Source organism: Dromiciops gliroides, chromosome 6, assembly GCF_019393635.1.
Source record: "Dromiciops gliroides isolate mDroGli1 chromosome 6, mDroGli1.pri, whole genome shotgun sequence".
NCBI lineage: Eukaryota > Metazoa > Chordata > Mammalia > Microbiotheria > Microbiotheriidae > Dromiciops > Dromiciops gliroides.
Window position 1 is genome coordinate 78887321 of NC_057866.1, and position 18882 is coordinate 78906202.

Here is an 18882-nt window from a genome sequence, read left to right on the forward strand (position 1 = left end):
AACTCTACTTTGGTCCTTTACCAAGGTCCTCCAGCTCCTGCCCCCCAGAGTGAGTGAGTGAGTGAGTGAGTGAGTGAGTGAGTGAGTGAGTGAGTGAGTGAGTGAGTGTGTGTGTGTGTGTGTGTGTGTGTGTGTGTGTGTGTGTGTATGTGACGGAGAGAGACACACAGAGAAAGACAACAGAACCTGCCTAATGAGATTTCGGTTTTTTATGGAGTTCTTGGGAAGCCCCAGGGCACTACTGCAAAGTTGAGCTAGAACTGTCCGGTCATTCGAATGCCTGAGGCCAATCTAGTTCAGGGCTGCAAATTACATAATATATTTATTTAAGATGTTATTTTTAAAGGCATCACCGTGACAGAACCCCTCTGGAGGAGTACATTTTCTGCTTTTCCCAACCTAGCTCTCCACCAGGAGTCTGTACGTACAGGTATCTGGGGAGGGGGCGGGGGAGGGAAGAGAAGAGAAGGGAGAAATATTTTCTTATAAATTCAAAACTCCGCAGCACCTGATAACACCGCCTCACCTCCACCCCCACCCTCACCCCCACCCCCACCCCCATCAAATCGCTACGACTTAAGCTGCACTTTGAAAGCGCAACAGGTTTCTCAGATGTTCCAATGAAGGTTGGCTGCAAGCTATGTGTCCTCCTCCCCCCCAGCTGGGGGTAGAGAAGGGCGAAGGGGAAGCAGGGGGGGCGGACTTAGGCCACACGGTCGCCCTACGAAAAGGGTGAGCTTCCTAAAGTAGAAAAGCCCCCTCCCTCTCCCCATCAGGATTGGAAACCCGGTTCCGCGCACCCTGCACAGGCTGGTACGCGATCGGAGGCGGGGGTGGCGTGGGAGTGCTGGGAGAGGAGAGGAGGGGAGGGGTCTCCGGAACCCCAGCTGGTGGTCCCCTGAAACGGGAGGCCGGGTTCCGTGACTCATAAATCATTCATGAGCCGGGGCTTCGAGGGTTGCTGAGCACGGAACGAGTAAGGGAAGCTGGTTTGTGTGCGGGCAGAGGCGACGCTCTCAGGGAAGAGGCAGACGAGGAGGAGGAGAAGGCTGCAACGGTAGCAGCCGGTTGCTGCAGGAGGGCAGCGGGAGCCCACGACGTTGGCTGGTCCCTGGCCGCAGCTGCAGCCCTCGAACTAGGTGTTAAGGAGAGTAGGAGGGAGAGAGAAGCAGCTGCAAGCAGCTGCCGGGCGGTGAGTACCCTCCCCCTTGAGTCCTCTTTCCAATGGCTTGGGAAAATACCTATGGGAAGGAAGAGAGGAAAGGAGAGGGAATTAGGGGACACTGCGAGCCATTGGAAGCCAAGGGGAGTGATGGTCTGGGGGAAGTGGGGAGTAACGGGCTAGTGATTCCCGCCCCCTTCCCCCCTGCATTCAGCGTTAGGGGTGTGTAGCAAGAACTCCAGTGGGGAGAGAGGGGCTGCGAGCAAAAAGAGGCATTCGACCTCGGGGGTGGAGGCAGGACGAGCTCGGGGATAGGTGGAGGGCTGGGGTGAGGACACTGGTCATTGGGGTTAGAAGCGGGGGGGCGCGAACAGGGAGCAAACTTTTTTGACTTCTGCTGTAATTTTCCAGCGGCGCAGATTAAGGGTTTTCGCTTTACTGTAGGGCGGGCTTTAGGGGAAGAGACGTGAGGAGAAAGCGGTCTGTGTTGGGGCTGGGGGAAAACTCATCTCGGTCCCCCCCCTCCCCCCGGCCCCCATGTTGTGACTTAATCAGAGGTCCTTAAGGACCTCGGGCTCGCCTTCGGGGGAAGCCGAGAGTTGTAGGGAGAGCGGCTAGGACTGAGGCGGTAGTGGGTATGACGGGAGACGGGCTTGTTTAAGGACAAGGGCTTCGTTACTAAGGTGGAAGATGGGGATCTTCTTCAGGACCAGGATTTCCCAAGGAATCTATATTGATCTTCCCTCCGCCCTGCTCCCCTGCTGGGAAGGTATGGAGATGAAGCGTTAGCTAGTTTGCAGGAATGGAGCAGCAGAAATAACCAGCAGAGGGTCACAGGAGCCCTGTCGTGCCCCCACCCCACCCCATCGTCGCCCCCTCCTCTTTGCTTCTGTGGATTTCAGCCGAACGCATATTCCTGTTTATCTCCGGGAGACAGCGCAGAGCCCCCTTAAACTGGGACCCTGCCCCTGCCCTGCGGGGAGAAGGAAAGGGAAAACTGGAAGCTATCGATTATTTGGTGGTGGTGGTGGTGGAAGCGCGGGTTTTGCCCACGGGTAGGGAGGGGGTGGAGATATGGGGTAAGGGAAGGGCTCGGGGGCGAGCGGATTGGGGCACGGACCCGCAGCCAGTCGGGGCTCAATCCCTAGACACTGGCCCCGGACAACAAAGGAGAAAAAATGGAGAGAGGAGGAGCTTGGTTTCAGCCTGAGAGTTTAGGCGCCTTTGACCACCCCCTCCTGAAACCCTCCGAGCCCCGGTTCGGCTCAGCCCTGTCCCACTCCTGGCAACCAGCCAGTGCAGAGACTCTAGTCCTGGGTTAGGGGGCCGTGGATGCCGTTAGCCCTCCCCAGCCTGAAGAGGCTGCGACGAGGTTTCGCTCTCCACTGGGCAACTTACGGCCAAGTTACTCCGAGTAACACCCACGCACGCGCCCCTTCCCCAACGCCCCCCTCCCATTCAGCTGGTAAATTCCTCCAGTCTGGCCCCCTCCCCCTCGGCTTACTTCCTTTGAAACCCCTTTTGTATTCCACTGCTTTGGTGCACCGGAGCCACGGAGGGGGGTGGGCGGGGAGCCGGCCAGTGTGGAGCTGGTGGGCTCTGCTGCCCGCCTCTTAGAGAATACTTCAAACAAGAAAGGGGCTCGGGAGAAAGCCCTCTTTCTCTGCTTGTGACAATCGGTTGCTATAGGGAGAGGTTTGGGGTCTGACTCACAGACAACATGTATCTTTTCTATTGGGAACATTCCACCGGGTTGAACGTTTAAGGGAGTCCTGTTAGGGGCAGATACTGGTTGTTGTCGTTGGTGTTTTTTTAAGTCAATAAAGTGTCAAATAGGGACTGGTAGGATTCTTCTGTTCTCTCCCCCTTCCCCAACTTCTCATTGGAATCTAAAAAGCCCTTATGGTTCTGCATCCAAAGAAGTCTATGCGTAGTGGAAAGCAGCACACTGGATTTGCAGGAGACAGGGGCCTGGAGATTTTAGGATTTATAGCTGGCAGGGACCTTAGAGATAATCCAGCCCATTTTCCCTCATTTTATAGACGAGAAGCTGAAACCCAGCAAATTTATAAGGCTTGCTAAAGGTGGAAAAGGTATTTACAACCTTAGCCGGGTTAGGAACCGGGACACTCATGAAATCCACCCTTATTTCCCTGCAAAGAACCATGAATTTAGAAGTCTTAGATACCCAGATGAACTTAATTTATGTGCCACTACTCGTTTGAATTGAGGCTCTCTTCCCACCTTAGGTGTGACAATCATACCCTTAGAATTAGTTGTTAGCTCAGACTTTGGGGCTATCCACCAGGATCACCCCATGACAAATGAATGTAAACTCCCTGGGATTTAATTTCCTCATCTATAAAAGGAGGGGGTTGAATTAGCTGATCTTCAGGATCCCTTCTGGCTTCCAAATTCTCTACTCATCTCCCATCTCCGGAAAGCCCAGGCAGAGAGAGGGAATTGAAATTAGGCCAGTAGCAAAGACAGGGATTGTTTGAAAGCAGTAAGCTTTATTTGAAGGCCTCTCGTGTGGAAGAGGGAGCAGAGTGGGCCCCATAGGGCAGATCTATGAGTGATGGGTGGAAGTCCCAAAGAGGTGAATTTAGCCTCCATGTCAAGAAAAAACCTTGGGAACAATTAAAGCTGTCCAAAAGAGAAATTGACTTGCCTCGGGAGGCAGTGGTTTTTCGTTCACTGGGGCTACCCTTAAGCTGAGGCTACGTTACCATTGTCAGGTATGTTACAGTGAGAAATGCCTTTCGGGTATGAGTTGGACCAGATGGTGGCTGGGGTTCCTTTGAACTAAAATGATGCATGTCAGTCCTATGAGATTTTGTTGTACTTATGTTTGGTTCTCTCTGTTCATACCTCTTCCCAACCGAAAGATTCTGAACTCTAAGCAAGATTATCTTTAGGATAAGGCTCTTTAGAATTTCTCTGCAGATATCCTGCCCCAAGGCATGATAATGTGGGATAGTCACTGGGGGAGCTGAAGGAAGAGCCGAGAGCAGTCACAAAAATATCTGTTCTAAAGTTGTCAATAAAACCCTAGTACTGCTTTAAATCTAGTCTAGACCATAATTTGAAGGCTTAACTGTGCACAGAGCACTACTTGTGGGATACCCCAAAGAATTAACATGCCCGCCTTCTTAATCTGATTTGGAAGACAAAATAAGACATATGAACATTAATATGAAACAGGCTAGCCACTGGGAGCATGGTGAAGTAGGTGAAACAACCCCATACCAGCTCATTTCCCTTCTTATTGTGTTTTGTCTCTCTCAGGAGGGGCAAAGCTTATAGGACTTGACTTGGGAAACCTGGATTCAGGATGCCCCAGGGTTTAACTTTGTGGCCTTGGGCCATTGACTTTACCTAAGTCTCCATTTCCTCATTTCTAAAATGGAGCTTAAATTGGGTGACTCCTACTGTCCCTTCCAGCTCTAAGTTAATGGTTTTTAATATTCCTCCACTCTAGTACCACATCTCTAAATCTGTTTATGCCAAGGAGCCACTGTTATAATCTTCTCCCTAGTCTAATTCTACACAGGATTAAAAGGCCTGCAACCTTTATGCCATTGAAATCAGGTTCCTCTGGCAGAGTTTGGTTTTATTCTAGGAATTTGGTTCCTGCAATTTAGAAAGAATTGCCTCCATTGGATATGGATGGCTGTTGGTGGTATTTTTTTTTTTTTAGCTTATAATGAAACCCTTTTGGTTTAGCAATTCTCTCATGAGCCAGCAGTACCGGAAACAAAAATCTAATGCTCAGTAGGTCTGGAAAGCCAGGTGAAAGTTATTTATTTGGTGCCTACTACATACAACATGCCCTAGGCTTTGTGGCAATACCAAATCCTTTCTGAATTGTTAGTGGCTCCCTAGGAGTGCTATTAAGGTAGGATGACTTTTTTGGGACACTCCCCAAGATAGTGATATAAAGTGGGCTGACTTTTGGGGAGGCTTCCCAGGTAATGCCATAGGATGGGTGCCCGTGTGAAAGGAGGAAGGTAATGTTCTGGCTTTTTATGAATTGGGGTGCAAATCTTTTGAATTTTCTGTTGGGCTAAATGTCATTTCACTTGTATCCGATGTTTTGTTAACTTGGGTGTTTGCATAGGAGGTGAAGGCCCCTTTCTCACTGGGAAGATCCCAAACATGAACCAAATGCTCATACTCCCCAAGGGAAGCCCCCGAGCAGGAGCATACACCCTAATGTCATATAATAAGAAGTCTCCAAGACTGAGGTCTGTGAACATAAGCTTTAGTAGGGACTTAGAGGTTATAATCCTGTGGCTCCAGCCTGGTACTTTTTACTTTCCTGAAACTGAACAGGTTGCGAGTTACTGAGGTGGCCTTGCATCTGGTTTGGTTGCCCTTCAACAGCATGGATTTTGTAATTGGACAGGTCATTACCTGGATGATTTAGCACCCTAAACCTTTTTTTTTTTCCTTTTCCTGCCAGTTGCTGAAAATGAAGTAGGCTGGATCTGCTAGCAAAGCATATAGTATCTTATTCCGATCTGAGTCCATCACAAATTTATTCATCACCTACTATGTGCAAGGCATGGGGGATACTAGAACAGAAACGAAATGGCTCCTGTTTTCAAAGACCTTACTTCCTCTTGTGAGGAGAAGTACTTAGAAAGAATACAAACACATACAAAGTAATTCTGTGGGGGTATTTGCCACTGTTGGAGATGTCATGATCAGCTCTGTGCAGGAGCTGAATCTCGAAGGGTCACTGGGGATTCCACTAATGAGAGATGAATTGGGAGTCTGGTCCAGATATGAGGGGCAGTTGAGCAAAGGATTGAGGAAGGAGAAGGAATGTTAGGTACCAGGATTAGCAAGGAAGCCAGTTTGACTGGAATGTAGAATGTGTTCCCGAAAAGTAACTCACAGTCTTCCTGGAGAGATAGCCTGAGGTCAGGTTGTGAAGGACTCTTAATGCCAAATAGAATTTCTGCACCATTGATCTATTTAGGCAACAGTGTGAGCCTCTATGCTTTCATGAGCTGGGGAGAGATGGGGTCAGATCTGGATTTTCCAAATATTCCTTTGGCAGCTGTGTGGAGGAAAGATTGGGGGGTGGAGACTGGAGAAGGGAAACCAATTAGGAAACTATTTTAATAAGCCTAGACAGTGGGTGATTAGGCCTTGAACTTGGGTGACTGTAATACAAGAGGTTAGGCTGGAGGCAGTTTCAACAAGACTTGGCAGTGGATTGTTGACAGAGAGGGAAGAGTTGAGGCTGACTCCTGGGATGCAAGCCTGGGGAACAGAAAGTATGAAGATATCCTCAAAAGAAAGGGTGAAGTTAGGAGGAGGGGAGGGTTTGGGGGGAAAGATAGAGTTCTTTTTGGCTATGATGTACAGTGGAATAAACCTTGGCTCGGGGATCAGGGGCCAGGATTCAAATTCAATCTCTGATGTTTATTCTCATTGCGACTTTCCGGGAAGTCTTCCTTCGGCTCCAGTTTCCACATCTTTAAATGAAGCTCTTGGAACAGATGAACTCTTCTTGACTCTTTCAGCTGTGGATCCATGATTCTCAGTTGCATCCAGTTGGAGATATAGTTTGGCACTTGAAAATGAGGGACTGAAGTCTGGGAAACTAGGGGCGTATCGAGAGATCTAGTAAGTTACCTGCATAGGGATGATAGGTTAAAACCCATAGAAACAACTGAGAAAGAAGAGAGGTTGACTGAGGAGAAGAGAAGAGAGAGGCTGAGAGGAAGAGAGTGAGAGAGGCAGGAGGCTGTGAGGGTAAAAGAATTACACACAAGAGATGAGACATGGATGATGATCTAACAAGAGATCTAGAGGTGGCTAAATAAATAGGTAGGAGAACCGAGGGAGGAGAGTATCATGAAAATATAGAAAGAAGAGATTGTTCAGGAGGATGGGAATGTCAGCAATATTGTGTGTGGCTGAGAGGTCAGGAAAGATGGGAACTGAGAAGTGATCATCTGGCATTTAAAAGATCACTGGTCATCTTGGAGAGACCGATTTTAGTTGAGTGATGAATCTGGAGGCTTAGAGGGCAAGAAGTGAGGAGGTGAGAATCTTTTTCTGGGAGATTGGTTATGGAAGAAAGGTAAGGATGAGATATACCATAGCCATATGCTGTAAATTTAGGGGAACTATATTGAGATCAAAGAAATGGAACTTGTAGATTATACTGACTCTGTTTCAAAAGGGAGTCCTCCACTCTTGTCCCACCTGGATAGTCTGATGGGATTTACTAGAGACCTCCTACCCTAGCAAGATGATATGATGATTTGAACTACAGGGGGCACAGTACGGGTGACACCGAGGTTCCTCCAGTTAAAACATTCTTCATATTCTTCACCAACCTCCCGACCCCCAAATCATCTTACAGTCTGTCTCTACTTCTGAAATAAGGAATATGGCTGAGCAGCCTGACTGCCTGTCTGCCCCTAAAGCTGTGTCATTTCAGTTATTTTCAGTCATATTCAATTCTTTGTGACCCCATTTGGGGTTTTCTTGGCAAAAACACTGGAGTGGTTTGCAATTTCTCCAGCTGATTTTACAGATGAAGGAAAATGAGGCAAATGGAGTGAAATGACTTGCCCAGAGTCACAGACCTACTAAGTGCCTGAGGCTGGATTTGAACTCAGGAAGTCTTCTTGACCCCAGGCCCTGCACTCTATCCACTGTGCCATCTACCTGTTTCTAAACCTGTATAAAGCCTGATATGGGTATATATCTGTCTCTTCTGCAGAGTTGCTAGCCACCTAGCAACTGCCCATCAGCTGATGCTAAGTAAACTTTTTATCTTCTAGACTTGCCTCTTCATTTATTGACCTCCAGTGCAAAGGACCTAGGTAGGAGGAATAACTCTCCAGGAGGATCTTAGGATTTCTCTCTTTCAGCTGAAGAATTCCCCAACAGAGGTGAGATATAAGACAAAAAAGTGTGGGGGCTAGGGGATTCAAATGAAAGATTGGAGAGCTGGACATATTTGTTAGTAGTCTGAAAGGGTATACATACCCCCTTTCAGTGAATTCAGTGGATTCAGTGAATAAATGAGAGATGAAAAATTAGAGAGGTTGATTGAAGGGCTATGGGATAGAATAGGATCAAAAGCACATGGAAATGGGCTGTTATTGGCACAGAAAAGGGCCACCTCTTCCTCTCTGAGAGGAACAAAGAAAGAGAGTGGGGATGATATTGAAGTGATTTGAAATGTAAAATTGGGGAATAAATGGAGCTTTCAACAGATGGCCTCATTTCTTAAAATGAAGAATGAGATGAAGTTCTTTTGCTGAGAGAAAGAATGTTTTAGGTGTTTAGGAGTTGGGGGGAGGGGAATAAAAGGTTTAGAGCTACCACTGAGGTCAGTGTGACCGAGTCAATCAGGAAAGAATAAAAATCTTGTCAGTGTACCAGTGAGATCAGAAAACAAATGTGTAGTAGATGGATCTAGTTATCACTCTTCTCTGACTTCCTCCATTTTGGTGTTTGGAAGCTGGGAAAAGGGGAAGAAAAGGCATATGGTAGGTGGGAATATTCCAAACTTGAGGTTTGAAAAGGTCTGAATAGAAATAGCATAACACAAGGTGGCAATGCCAGAAAACAGTGTGAAGTGAAAGTGGAGTTGAGATTTTGAAGGCGGGAAAAGGCTGGAACAGGGGTTGATGACTTTGCAAAACCAGACCAGGGTTGGACTAAGTGGAACGTGGGGTAGGAACATGGGGTAAAGACTAAGAATAGGTTTAGGAGGGTGAGCCACAGGGACAGATGGAAAGATAAGAATCTGGTGAGAGTAAGACATTTTACCTATAGACTGTGGAGGTGGGAACACTTAGGACAAGATCCAAGGTATGAGCATCTCTGTAGGTGATGGAGATCAAGTAAAGGTATAACTCATGGAAGTTAGGGTTGATAAGCTAGAAAGCAGAAGCATTGGCAGGGATAACAAAATATAAACGGAGGTCCCCAAGTATAAAGACTCTGGGGCAGAGAGGAAGACTGAAGTAAGTAGGAATTCCTTGAGAAAGGAGAATAACTTAAAGGCTGGGAGGGAACAGTCACCAGTCCCTGGAGAGAGTGATGCTCTCCATGGAGTAACAACTCAAAAGAGGAGAAAAGCTTGCTGAAGGAAGCTGAGAAGGGGAGAGTCTAGTAGTGATGGCGAGGAACAGGGAGCATGCTTCTTCCTCCTCTGGGTCCTGGGTAGAGGGGAGACCCGGGTATAGAACAAGACACTCATTGGACCTATCTCTCAACCCTATTGGGATCCTCAAATATAGCAACTTTGAAATACTAGCCCCTAGCCCTGCTACTACTACTTGTATGCACCTTGGTCTCAGTTTCTTTTGTCCACAAATTATGGGGGGGGGGAGTAGGGGGTGAACTAGATGATCTCTGAGATTCCCTACAACTCTAAAATCATATGAACTCCAAGATAGAAACATTTGAATGGCTTTAACCAGGCTTAATACCAAATGTGACATCTCATGAAAGTCAGATTTCCCCTTAATAATTAGGGCATTTCAATAGGAAAAGACTAGAGAAGCTATTGGCTAAATAATAAATTCTAATTATGTCTTGCATTTTTGTGTGCCCTATATTTTCTTTCTTTCTGTCTTTTTTAAGACAATGGCTATGGGGCTTCAAAAACCTGAGCAGCCTAGCTTAGGCTGGTCCCTTGATAGTCAGTCCCTCATTCGACCTGCATTGTTTCCTGGGAAATAGAATATAGATAAAAGGTACATTTGGAAACTGACAAGTAGTAATAAGGGGGAAAGCACTTACCCACTCCCTGGGAGAAATGAAGTGCACCTTGTGCCTGCAGTGAGGCAGCTGCATCCTTCTGAATCCTCGAAGGGCATGACCAGATCAGATTGTATGACTTCTTAACATTCCCAGAATAGACTCACGGAATGTTATAGGCAGAGCTGCAAGGGGCTTTAGAGATCATCCCAGTTCGATCTCTTCATTTCACAGATGAAGGTGATGCTTTTTTGTTGTTGTTTTCTTCAAGGATCTGTGTCTCCACCTCCTCCACACTCCCTTTTCTCCCTCTCTCAGCGTTACCACAAACTCCTGTTTGGTTTCTCATGTAAAAGCTTCCTGACTTGGATAGTCATTGACTAAATGCTTTCTATGTGTTAAGTGCCGGGGGTTCAAATACAAACAAGCAAGCCAGTCCCTGCCCTTTAGGGGTTTACATTCTAAAGGGAGAACCAACCCATTGGCAGGGTGCAGGATGACATGGAGACACCCGGGAAGTGGAAATGAAGGTCTGTTTCTGGGCAAGATGAGGCAAAAGCTTATGTCTCAGAGAAGGTACCCTAGTGCTACTTCCAAGGTTCTGGTCGTGGGGAGATGGGAATGATGGCTGGAGGGGTATAACAGGTAATATGCTGAACTTGGAGTCAGGAAAACCGGGATCCATTCCTTTCCCTCACGCTTAATTGTGTGACCCTGAAGCAATTCACCTTACTTACCCCCACAGATCTTCAGTTTCCTCTTTTGTAAATTGGGGCTGTTGATAAAGTCGCTTATCTCTAGAGATTGTTTTTTAAGGCTCCCGAGTCTTTGTAAATCACCTGACAAATGTTAAAGCCTTTGGAAATGTAAGCTATTGTTATTAATGTTTACCTCACCAGAGTCCTAGGTGAATTCTAGTACTTAAGGTGGGGGTTTCTAATTGCAACCTTACCTTCTTCTGGACTTGCCCAGAAAAGGGAGGGTGTGTGACTGTTAAGCCCTTTCTTATCTCTCTGTCAGGCCTGGTGTCCCCGCTCACTCCCTGGAAAGACCTCCTCCATCAGTTCGTAGCAGATGCCTACTTAATCCGGGGAGGAGGAGGAGCAGCAGCCAGTGCAGAAGGCTGCTGAACATACCTGCCCATGCCACTGGCCTGCTTCACAGAAACCCATCTCTTCACCTGCCAGGAAGATCTCCAAGCTTCAGGAAAAGAAGCAGCCCTCCCCAAAGCCTTCCTCATGCTATCTGCATTTTGTTAAACTATGGCATTTGTCCTCTGTCTGCTGCTGCTGCTGGCGCTGCTGGGAAGCCCTGTTTCACAGGGGCATTCTGTGCACAAGACAACTGTTGGAACTTTGGATCTGGGCTACTTACCTGCTGGAAACTATGAGACGAACCTGTATGTTGATTCTGGGCCAATTGAAATTTTGTTTCGAATTGTCCGAGCCTTCCTTTCTGTGGTGCAGCCCAACCCTTTCCCTGAAGGTAAGTGAGACTAAACAAGAGACTCCCCTTGTAGTATTTTAATTTTTTTTTCAATCCTCTGTATTATAAGCACCAGTACGCTACAGAAAATGTTGATGGACCAAAGCAAAATGAATTGGAACTACTTAAGTATTTGAGGAATTTGACCTCAAGATTTAAAAGGAAAGAGGTAGAATGTTCAATTCAGGATGGTGGGTTTTTTTTTTCTTTCAGGTTATCTTGGCCTTTTGTGAAGGAATAAACTTCTTTTTCAGGGGAGGGGGAGGTTAGAAACTAAATAATGGATCTTCCCAAACTACTGAAGGACTTAAGGATTATTTAATTATTTAATTAAAGGTGAGCTCCATGATGTTGTGGTGCTAGCAGTTAAAATTTAACCTCAATACATGTACAGACCAAATGTTAGACTTTGCTTAGGGCAAGGGGAGTCCAGGCCAAACTGGTTTAGTCACTCAAGTGTTAAATAGGATGCACATACATATGAGTTGTAAGAGTTTAGGCTGGGGGAAGAGGATAGGCTAACTTGGGTTGTTTGCTTTCATTTATTCATGTATTAGCTGAGCCATATTGGGTGCATCTTCTTAATCCTATCCTATCAAAAACAGTTTATGTTTATATTTGTGGGGATGAGATTATAAAATAAAAATGGCCCTTGCGAAGTATCTGTTAGTTGTGGAATTTGCATATTGTATTTGCTTTACTTTCATCTTAAAAGTTAAAAGTTTCCTTGTAATCACAGGATGCTTTTTTTAAAAAGCAGTTTTTCCTTCATTTGTGGAATTGCCATAATAATTGGATTATGGTGAGGGAGTCATTTATGTATGCTTTGAAAGGCATTTTTGTTAAATTAGCAGGGATTCCCATTTAAAACAGGTTATATAAAACAGGTCAGCCATTTTTCATAAGAGCTGTGTGTGTGAATTTATACACTTATTAAATTATTATTCGATTATCTATTTTGTGGAAAAATTTATGTTTTTTAAATTTAATTAAAAGTCACCTTTTTCCTACTTTTAATTTACAAACTTTTCTCCTACTCTGACCTGGCAGCGGAAATATTTTCAGATTCAACAAAGTCTGTTCAGTAATCATAATTTAGTGCCTGATGTGTCCAGAGCCCATGGGGTAGTAAGTAGTGTATAAATTGGGAATGGGTGATGGGGTATCTTGCTGCTACAAGTTTGAAGTGAAGTTGGAAACTTGTTATTCAAGATTTAGAGTTCTAGGAAAGGGGATCACTTTGAACCCCAGTGTTCTTTTTTGTTTGTCTGTTTGTTTTTGGGGGGTTTTTTTGTGGGGCAATGGGGGTTAAGTGACTTGCCCAGGGTCACACAGCTAGTAAGTGTCAAGTGTATGAGGTCAGATTTGAACTCAGGTCCTCCTGAATCCAGGGCCAGCACTTTAACCACTGCGCCATCTAGCTGCCCCTCAGTGTTCATTTTTAATGGAAGAAAGTGGAGGGTTTTTTCCTGACATTTATGCTACTACGTTAATATTCAAATACAACACTAATCATCATCAGAAGAAAAAACAAATTATGAATAAGAATAAAAATATATGCATAATCATAATATGTTAAGTGATTTCTGAATAGGTTCCACTTTCTTGAGGTTTTTTTTTTAAGTGTGAATATTGTAGATTAAGGAAATGTAGCTCTGTATGGTCTCTGTAATTTGTATCCCTTTCTTGAAGGGAAAATAAGGATGCTGGGAATTTGCTAATGGAGAAAATGCATTTGCTTTATTTGAAGTTTGTAGTGTTCCCCTCCCCCTACCTTCTAGAATTGGTTCCTGTGTTGAGTTCTTAGCATATCATGTAATTAGCTAATCCCATAATCTTTCTTTCCATATGCTGTTCCATTTTACTGTCTCTGTTTTTAATGGGAAGGCTACTTTGTAATTTGTTTTTTAAGAGTGAGCTGATTTTTAGTTTTCAATGAATGTGAAAAAGCTAGAAGGCAGCTTTTGGCAGCCCATAAAACTTTAGATGCATTCTGGACTGTGTATAACTCAAGCCCTGCTGTTCATTAGGCTGGGGTTTCAGAAAAATTGCAATCTGAGTATAATCTGTGAGCTTTGGCCTAGTTTGCTTCTTAATCTTCATCAATACTTTTGTCTTCCAGTTTCAAAGAAAGTGAATCCCAAATGTTTTAGCAACAGTCTGGATGATTGAGGGAGAAAAAGTTTTCTTAGATTGTGTTGAATAACCTGTTATTGAAAGGATGTAATTTAGCTTCACCCATGTGTATACGCACAGATGTGTTCATGTGTCTGCATATATGCACACATGACACACGCATTGTGTAGGCATACATAGGTGTGAAGATATACATACAACAAGGGTGTATATATACACATGTATAGCACATGTATATGTGCATACATGCATATACATGAATACACATGAATACACACATATATGCTTGCATTCATTTAACTTTGATACTTTATGTAATATTCACCAAGTGTACCATACTTTAAAGGACATATTTAAAGGACAGAGATATTTTACCTTCTGTTGTTACCACACATCAATGGAGGATAGAGTGGTGTATTGGATAAAATGCTAGACTTGAGTTACTACCCTGCTCAATAAGCTTCAGTGGCTCACTATTGCCTCTATGATAAAGTACCCACTCTTATCTGGCATTTAAGCCTAGTCTTGCTCTAACCTCTCTTTCTGTACTATCACATTAGTTCCCATCACATGCTGTTTTCCAGTTTTTCCAGTTAAACTGGTAAAGAGTATTTTGCCCCTTGCCTTTGTTTTCATAGGCTGTCCCTCCTGCCCAGAATTCATTCCTTCCTCTCCTCGACCTCCCTATAAGGCTCAGCTTAAGGGCTACCTTCTACATGAAACCATTTCTGAACTACCCTCTCCCTAAATGTGTAGTCACTGTCCCCCTGGAATCACATTATATTTCCTTTGTACATAGTTTATATTTACTTTATTGTGTGTGTGTTATTCCCATTCCCCATCCCCCCAGAACATAGGCTCTTTGAGAATCAGGGCTTTTTCATTTTTTGTCTTGGATTCTCAGTGCCTAGCCTCTCACCTTGGACATAGGGGAATAAGTTAATGTGTCAGAAAGACATTCCTTCAAATGCTGCCTCTTACTTGTGTCACTTAGGCTCTCTGAACCTCCTCAGTTTCCTTTTCTGTAAAATAAAGATAATACCTGATGTGTCTACCTCCTAGGATTACTCTGAGGCTCAAATGAGATAATCTAGCTAGCATTTATTTATAGCATTGAAAGGTTTAAAAATATTTCTTGGGGCAGCTAGATGGCGAAATGGATAGAGCACCAGCCCTGGATTCAGGAGGACCTGAGTTCAAATCCTCCTCAGACACTTGACACTTACTAGCTGTGTGACCCTGGGCAAGTCACTTAACCCCAATTGCCTCACCCAAAACAAACAAACATTTCTCATTTGAATTATCACAACAACCCTAGGAAGTAGGTACTGTTATCATTCCCATTTTACACATGAGGAAACTGAAGCTGAGGTTCAATGACTTGTTCATATTAAAACAAGTAGGAAATTTCTGAAGCTGGATTTGAATTCTGGTCTTCCTGACTCAAGGTCCAGTGCTTTATCTACTGAGCCACCTAGTTATATTTTACTTAACTGTAGTTCAGTTATTGTCTTAGAAGAGTTCCCTGGGGTAGTAAATGGTTAAGTAATTTGCCCAGCCTCACAGGTGGGACCTGAATCCAGGTCTTCCTGGCTTTGAGGCAGGTACTCTATCCACTATGCTGCCTGGCAGCGTAGCCACTGAGGCTTTGAAAAAATTGCCAGAACAGCTCTCTAGTGATCTGCACAGGAAGAAGGCACTTCTTCACTGGGAGTTCCCATATACTGATCAACCCTCAACTCTAGTCTTTTTTTTTTTTTTAAAGTGAGGCAATGGGGGTTAAGTGACTTGCCCAGGGTCACACAGCTGGTAAGTGTTAAGTGTCTGAGGCTGTATTTGAACTCAGGTACTCCTGACTCCGGGGCCGGTGCTCTATCCACTGTGCCACCTAGCTGCCCAACTCTAGTCTTTAAAAAAAAAAAAAAGTCATATCAATGGTTAGAGCTGATGGGTTGTATAGTTCTTTAAACTTTAGTCAACTGCTTTGCAAACATTAGAATCGTTGGTGACATTGGTCACCAAGTATTCAAAGCATACACCGAAAGCAGTACTCACATTCCTGACGATTGGTCAGAGAGCCTCTGCTTGAAGGTGTTCAATGTGGCGAGGAGACCAGTACTTCCCAACTTCCCTTTCTGATTGAATACTGAGATGATAATCCCACTGTACTCTGCCCTCATCAGACCTCATCTGGAGTATTGCATTTCTTTCTAAATGTCGTGGTTTTTGAAAGACATTAATAAAATGCAGAGGATGCAGAGGGCAGCCAGCCAGGTTGCTTTATGTGAGACGCATTGAAGGAACTGAACTTGTGGATAGCCTTTTGGAAGGAAGACTCAGAGGGACATGAGATCGATTCAAGCATTTGAAGGGCAGTCATGTGGAGCGGGGATTAAATTTGTTCAATTGGCCTTGTTGGGTCCAGGGCTAGAACTTGGGGCAATGGATGAAAGTTACAAAGAGGAGAATTACGCTTGATATCAGGAAAAACTTGTAAAAAATAGAGCTCCCCCAAGCTGGAATGAGCTCACCCAAGAAGTGATGGCTTCCTCAGGCAGAGACCGGATGACCACTTTGGTATGTTCCGGTGGGGATTCCTTTGATGTTTGGTTTGCTTTGTACTAGATGGGCAGTGAGTTCTCTTCCAGTTCTCAAAAAGTTGGACGTTTTGCAGCTTCCAACCATTGTTCCTGGTTCAGCCCTCTGGGGCTGAACAAAAGAAGCCTAACACTTCTTCTTGGAGACTACCTTTGAAATACTTGAACTGAGTCATCAGGCCTCCCCTCTTAAACCCTTTCTTTCTCCAGGTTAAACGTCCCCCAGTCCCTTCAGTTGACCTCTATGTAACAGACCCAACTCTATCCTGGATCCTTTCCATCTTATCGGACGCCTTCCTAAACTATATTGTCCAGACCTGAGCTATTAAAGATGTGCTGTGGGCAGAGTGCCCAGGGATTATTACCTCCTTATTCCTGGAAGTTACGCTTTTCTTAATGTAGCCCACACACTGTTGACTTGTATTAGGCCTGCGGTCCATCAAAGCTCTCAGGTTTTTTCCCAATAAACTGCTTGTCTAACCATGTGCTTCTCTCCCATGCTGTACTTGTGAAACTGACATTTTGAACCTAAGTTAAAGACTTTATTGAGGGAGGAAATGATTTGCGACCTCACCTGAATGAGAGTCCAGCCTCTACAGTACAGTGGTAGAATTAAGACTTTATATTATAGGTAGCCTGACTCCCAATTCAGGGCTTTTCCTAATAGAGAAAGATACTTCCAGCAGGACAGTAAGTTACTGTGGAAACAGAGTGAATATTTACATAGTAACAGCCTGTATTTCAGAAGACAATCTGTATATCTGTGCTGTCAAATTTAGATGATGGTGAAGAATTCTTCATGATCTGTGACCCCCAAATACTGCAGATCTTTTTCTATGTCTCTCTCTCCTCCATTTCTACCTAATCCTCTAATCCTATGTATTTTATTTTATGCATTTAAAAATATTCTAGCAGTCTGTATTCTCCACCAAACTTCAAGAGGGGACCATGACAAAAAATAGTTTAAGAATTTCTGCCAGACTGGGCAAGATAGTTAGTAGGGGTGTTGGAATAAAATATGGCCCCTAAGCTTCCCATAGTTCCAACACTTGCTTGTTCCTACCAAAGGTTCTGTTTGGGTAATGGCTCCTGGTTCCTCTCTTCCCACGTCCCTACAACAGCTGTCTGTTGTAGGGACTGATGCAGTCTTAAGTGAGGGGTTAAGAAGCAGCAGCTGCAAGAAAGAAACCTACAATGATGGCAAGAGAGGCAAGACAACAAGGCTGGTGAGGCCGAGGACATGTTAAGTGCTCATGGGGGCCGTGCAGGAGCTTGTCTGGTATCTCTCTATTTTTCCTGCCCCTCTCTGAGGGCTAGGTCAGCTGCAGTGGTGGAAACGGCACAGACTGAGAGAGAAGCTCAGGGCAGCCAGACCAGGTGGTGCAGCAGATAGAGTGTTGGGCCTGGAATTAGGAAGATGAGTTCAAATTCAGCCTTAGATAACTAGTAAGATAACTTACTAACACTTTTACCCTCTGTCTGCCTTAGTTTCCACCACCGTAGAATGGGGATAACAATAGCACCCGTCTCCCAGGGTGGTTGGTGTGAAGATCTGTTGTTTAGCACAGTGACTGGCACAAAGTAATTTCTATATATTACCTCTTAACCTGGAAATTAAGGAAACAATCAATATAGGAGAAAATAAGGTCTTTAATCGGGGCAGAGGAACTACAGCTCCTGGTATCACAAAGCTATAAGCTAGGAATACCCAAAGTTGGAAACTGAGGACAGGGTTTTTATGGGGTAACAGAACAAAAGGGAACCCAAGACTGCTCCAGTCACATGTAAATGAACCTTTGACAAAAGACACTATAGAACAGCTCCTGAGTTAAGTATAGTTGCTACTTAATGTAGGTGGAACCTTTTACACAATAACATAAAATCCAAGGAATAAGGTGGGGAATCCTTGGGAGGGGGTAGTTTTCTTGGGGGAGATCCATAAGTCGATCAAGAGTCTGGAACTGACAAAGATTGGTTAGCCCCAGGCAATTCATTGGCCTGGGAATGGAGAGTTAAGTAGGTGGGGATCAGTCTGTTCTCAGTAAAATTGTAGTTATCAAAACCATAGTGGTGCTGGTGGTGGTGATATCAGAGAATGGGAGGTAGAAAATCAGAGGGGGGACAGATTTCAATGTCCTGATTAGCTCTTCAGGTGACTGCTCACCATTTTGTTTTGTGGAGAAAAACGAGTGGAATACTGAAGCTTCATCTCCTAAACAGATTTCAGTCCTCTCTGTGGACCATGATGAATCATTGGTCCGAGGCCTTTCAGTACTATCTCCATCATTCTGGCTAAATGTGGCTGTCCAGCTAGTCTGAGCTATAGCCCACTTAGAGCTCTCGTCAGGGCTGTGGATGCGCATGTGAGGTGCCTGACAGATCTTAAATGTGACCTCTGGGTCTGCCAAGTTATTGGAGCCCACATGGACTGGGTCATACATAGCCTTTCGAGGCTCTTCAGAAAACTACTCTCCCACTGATGCCAGAGGGGATTATTTAGATAAAGCATTAGATCTCTTGGATAACAGCACACTTAACTGCTCAGGTTTCTCAGGACCCAATTCCAAGAAAGACAAGAGGAAAATGGTCCTCCGAAAAACTCTTGACTATAGAAAAGAGTTTGGACTCTGAGCAGCCACTAAGCAGCCAAAAATGTTGGAAGTTTTCTTCTAATTGAAGACTTGCTTGAGGATGTCCTAAGAGGAAGAGGGGGAGAAGAGCAAAGAGTAAGGAGGGAGGGAAGAAGAGAGAAAACATTGA

The 18882-nt window shown here is 44.7% G+C and overlaps 1 protein-coding gene across 15 annotated transcripts in view; it reads left to right on the top strand.

Annotated features, from left to right (window-relative positions):
• Positions 1 to 857: 857 nt before the first annotated feature.
• Positions 858 to 18882, top strand: part of PROM1 (prominin 1) — a 168343-nt gene continuing 150318 nt past the window's right edge. For 9 of the 15 annotated variants that reach the window (XR_006353624.1, XM_043972694.1, XM_043972686.1 and 6 more), the window contains exons 1-2: positions 859 to 1192; positions 10925 to 11389. Coding sequence is in view for 14 of the 15 variants with exons in the window: in XM_043972694.1 (XP_043828629.1) it covers positions 11167 to 11389 (223 nt within the window). In the remaining variant the exon portion in view is untranslated. Of the gene's footprint in view, positions 1193 to 1646; positions 1932 to 7971; positions 8083 to 10924; positions 11390 to 18882 lie in introns of those variants that run through there. The other 6 variants (XM_043972682.1, XM_043972693.1, XM_043972687.1 and 3 more) reach the window with 3 other exon arrangements.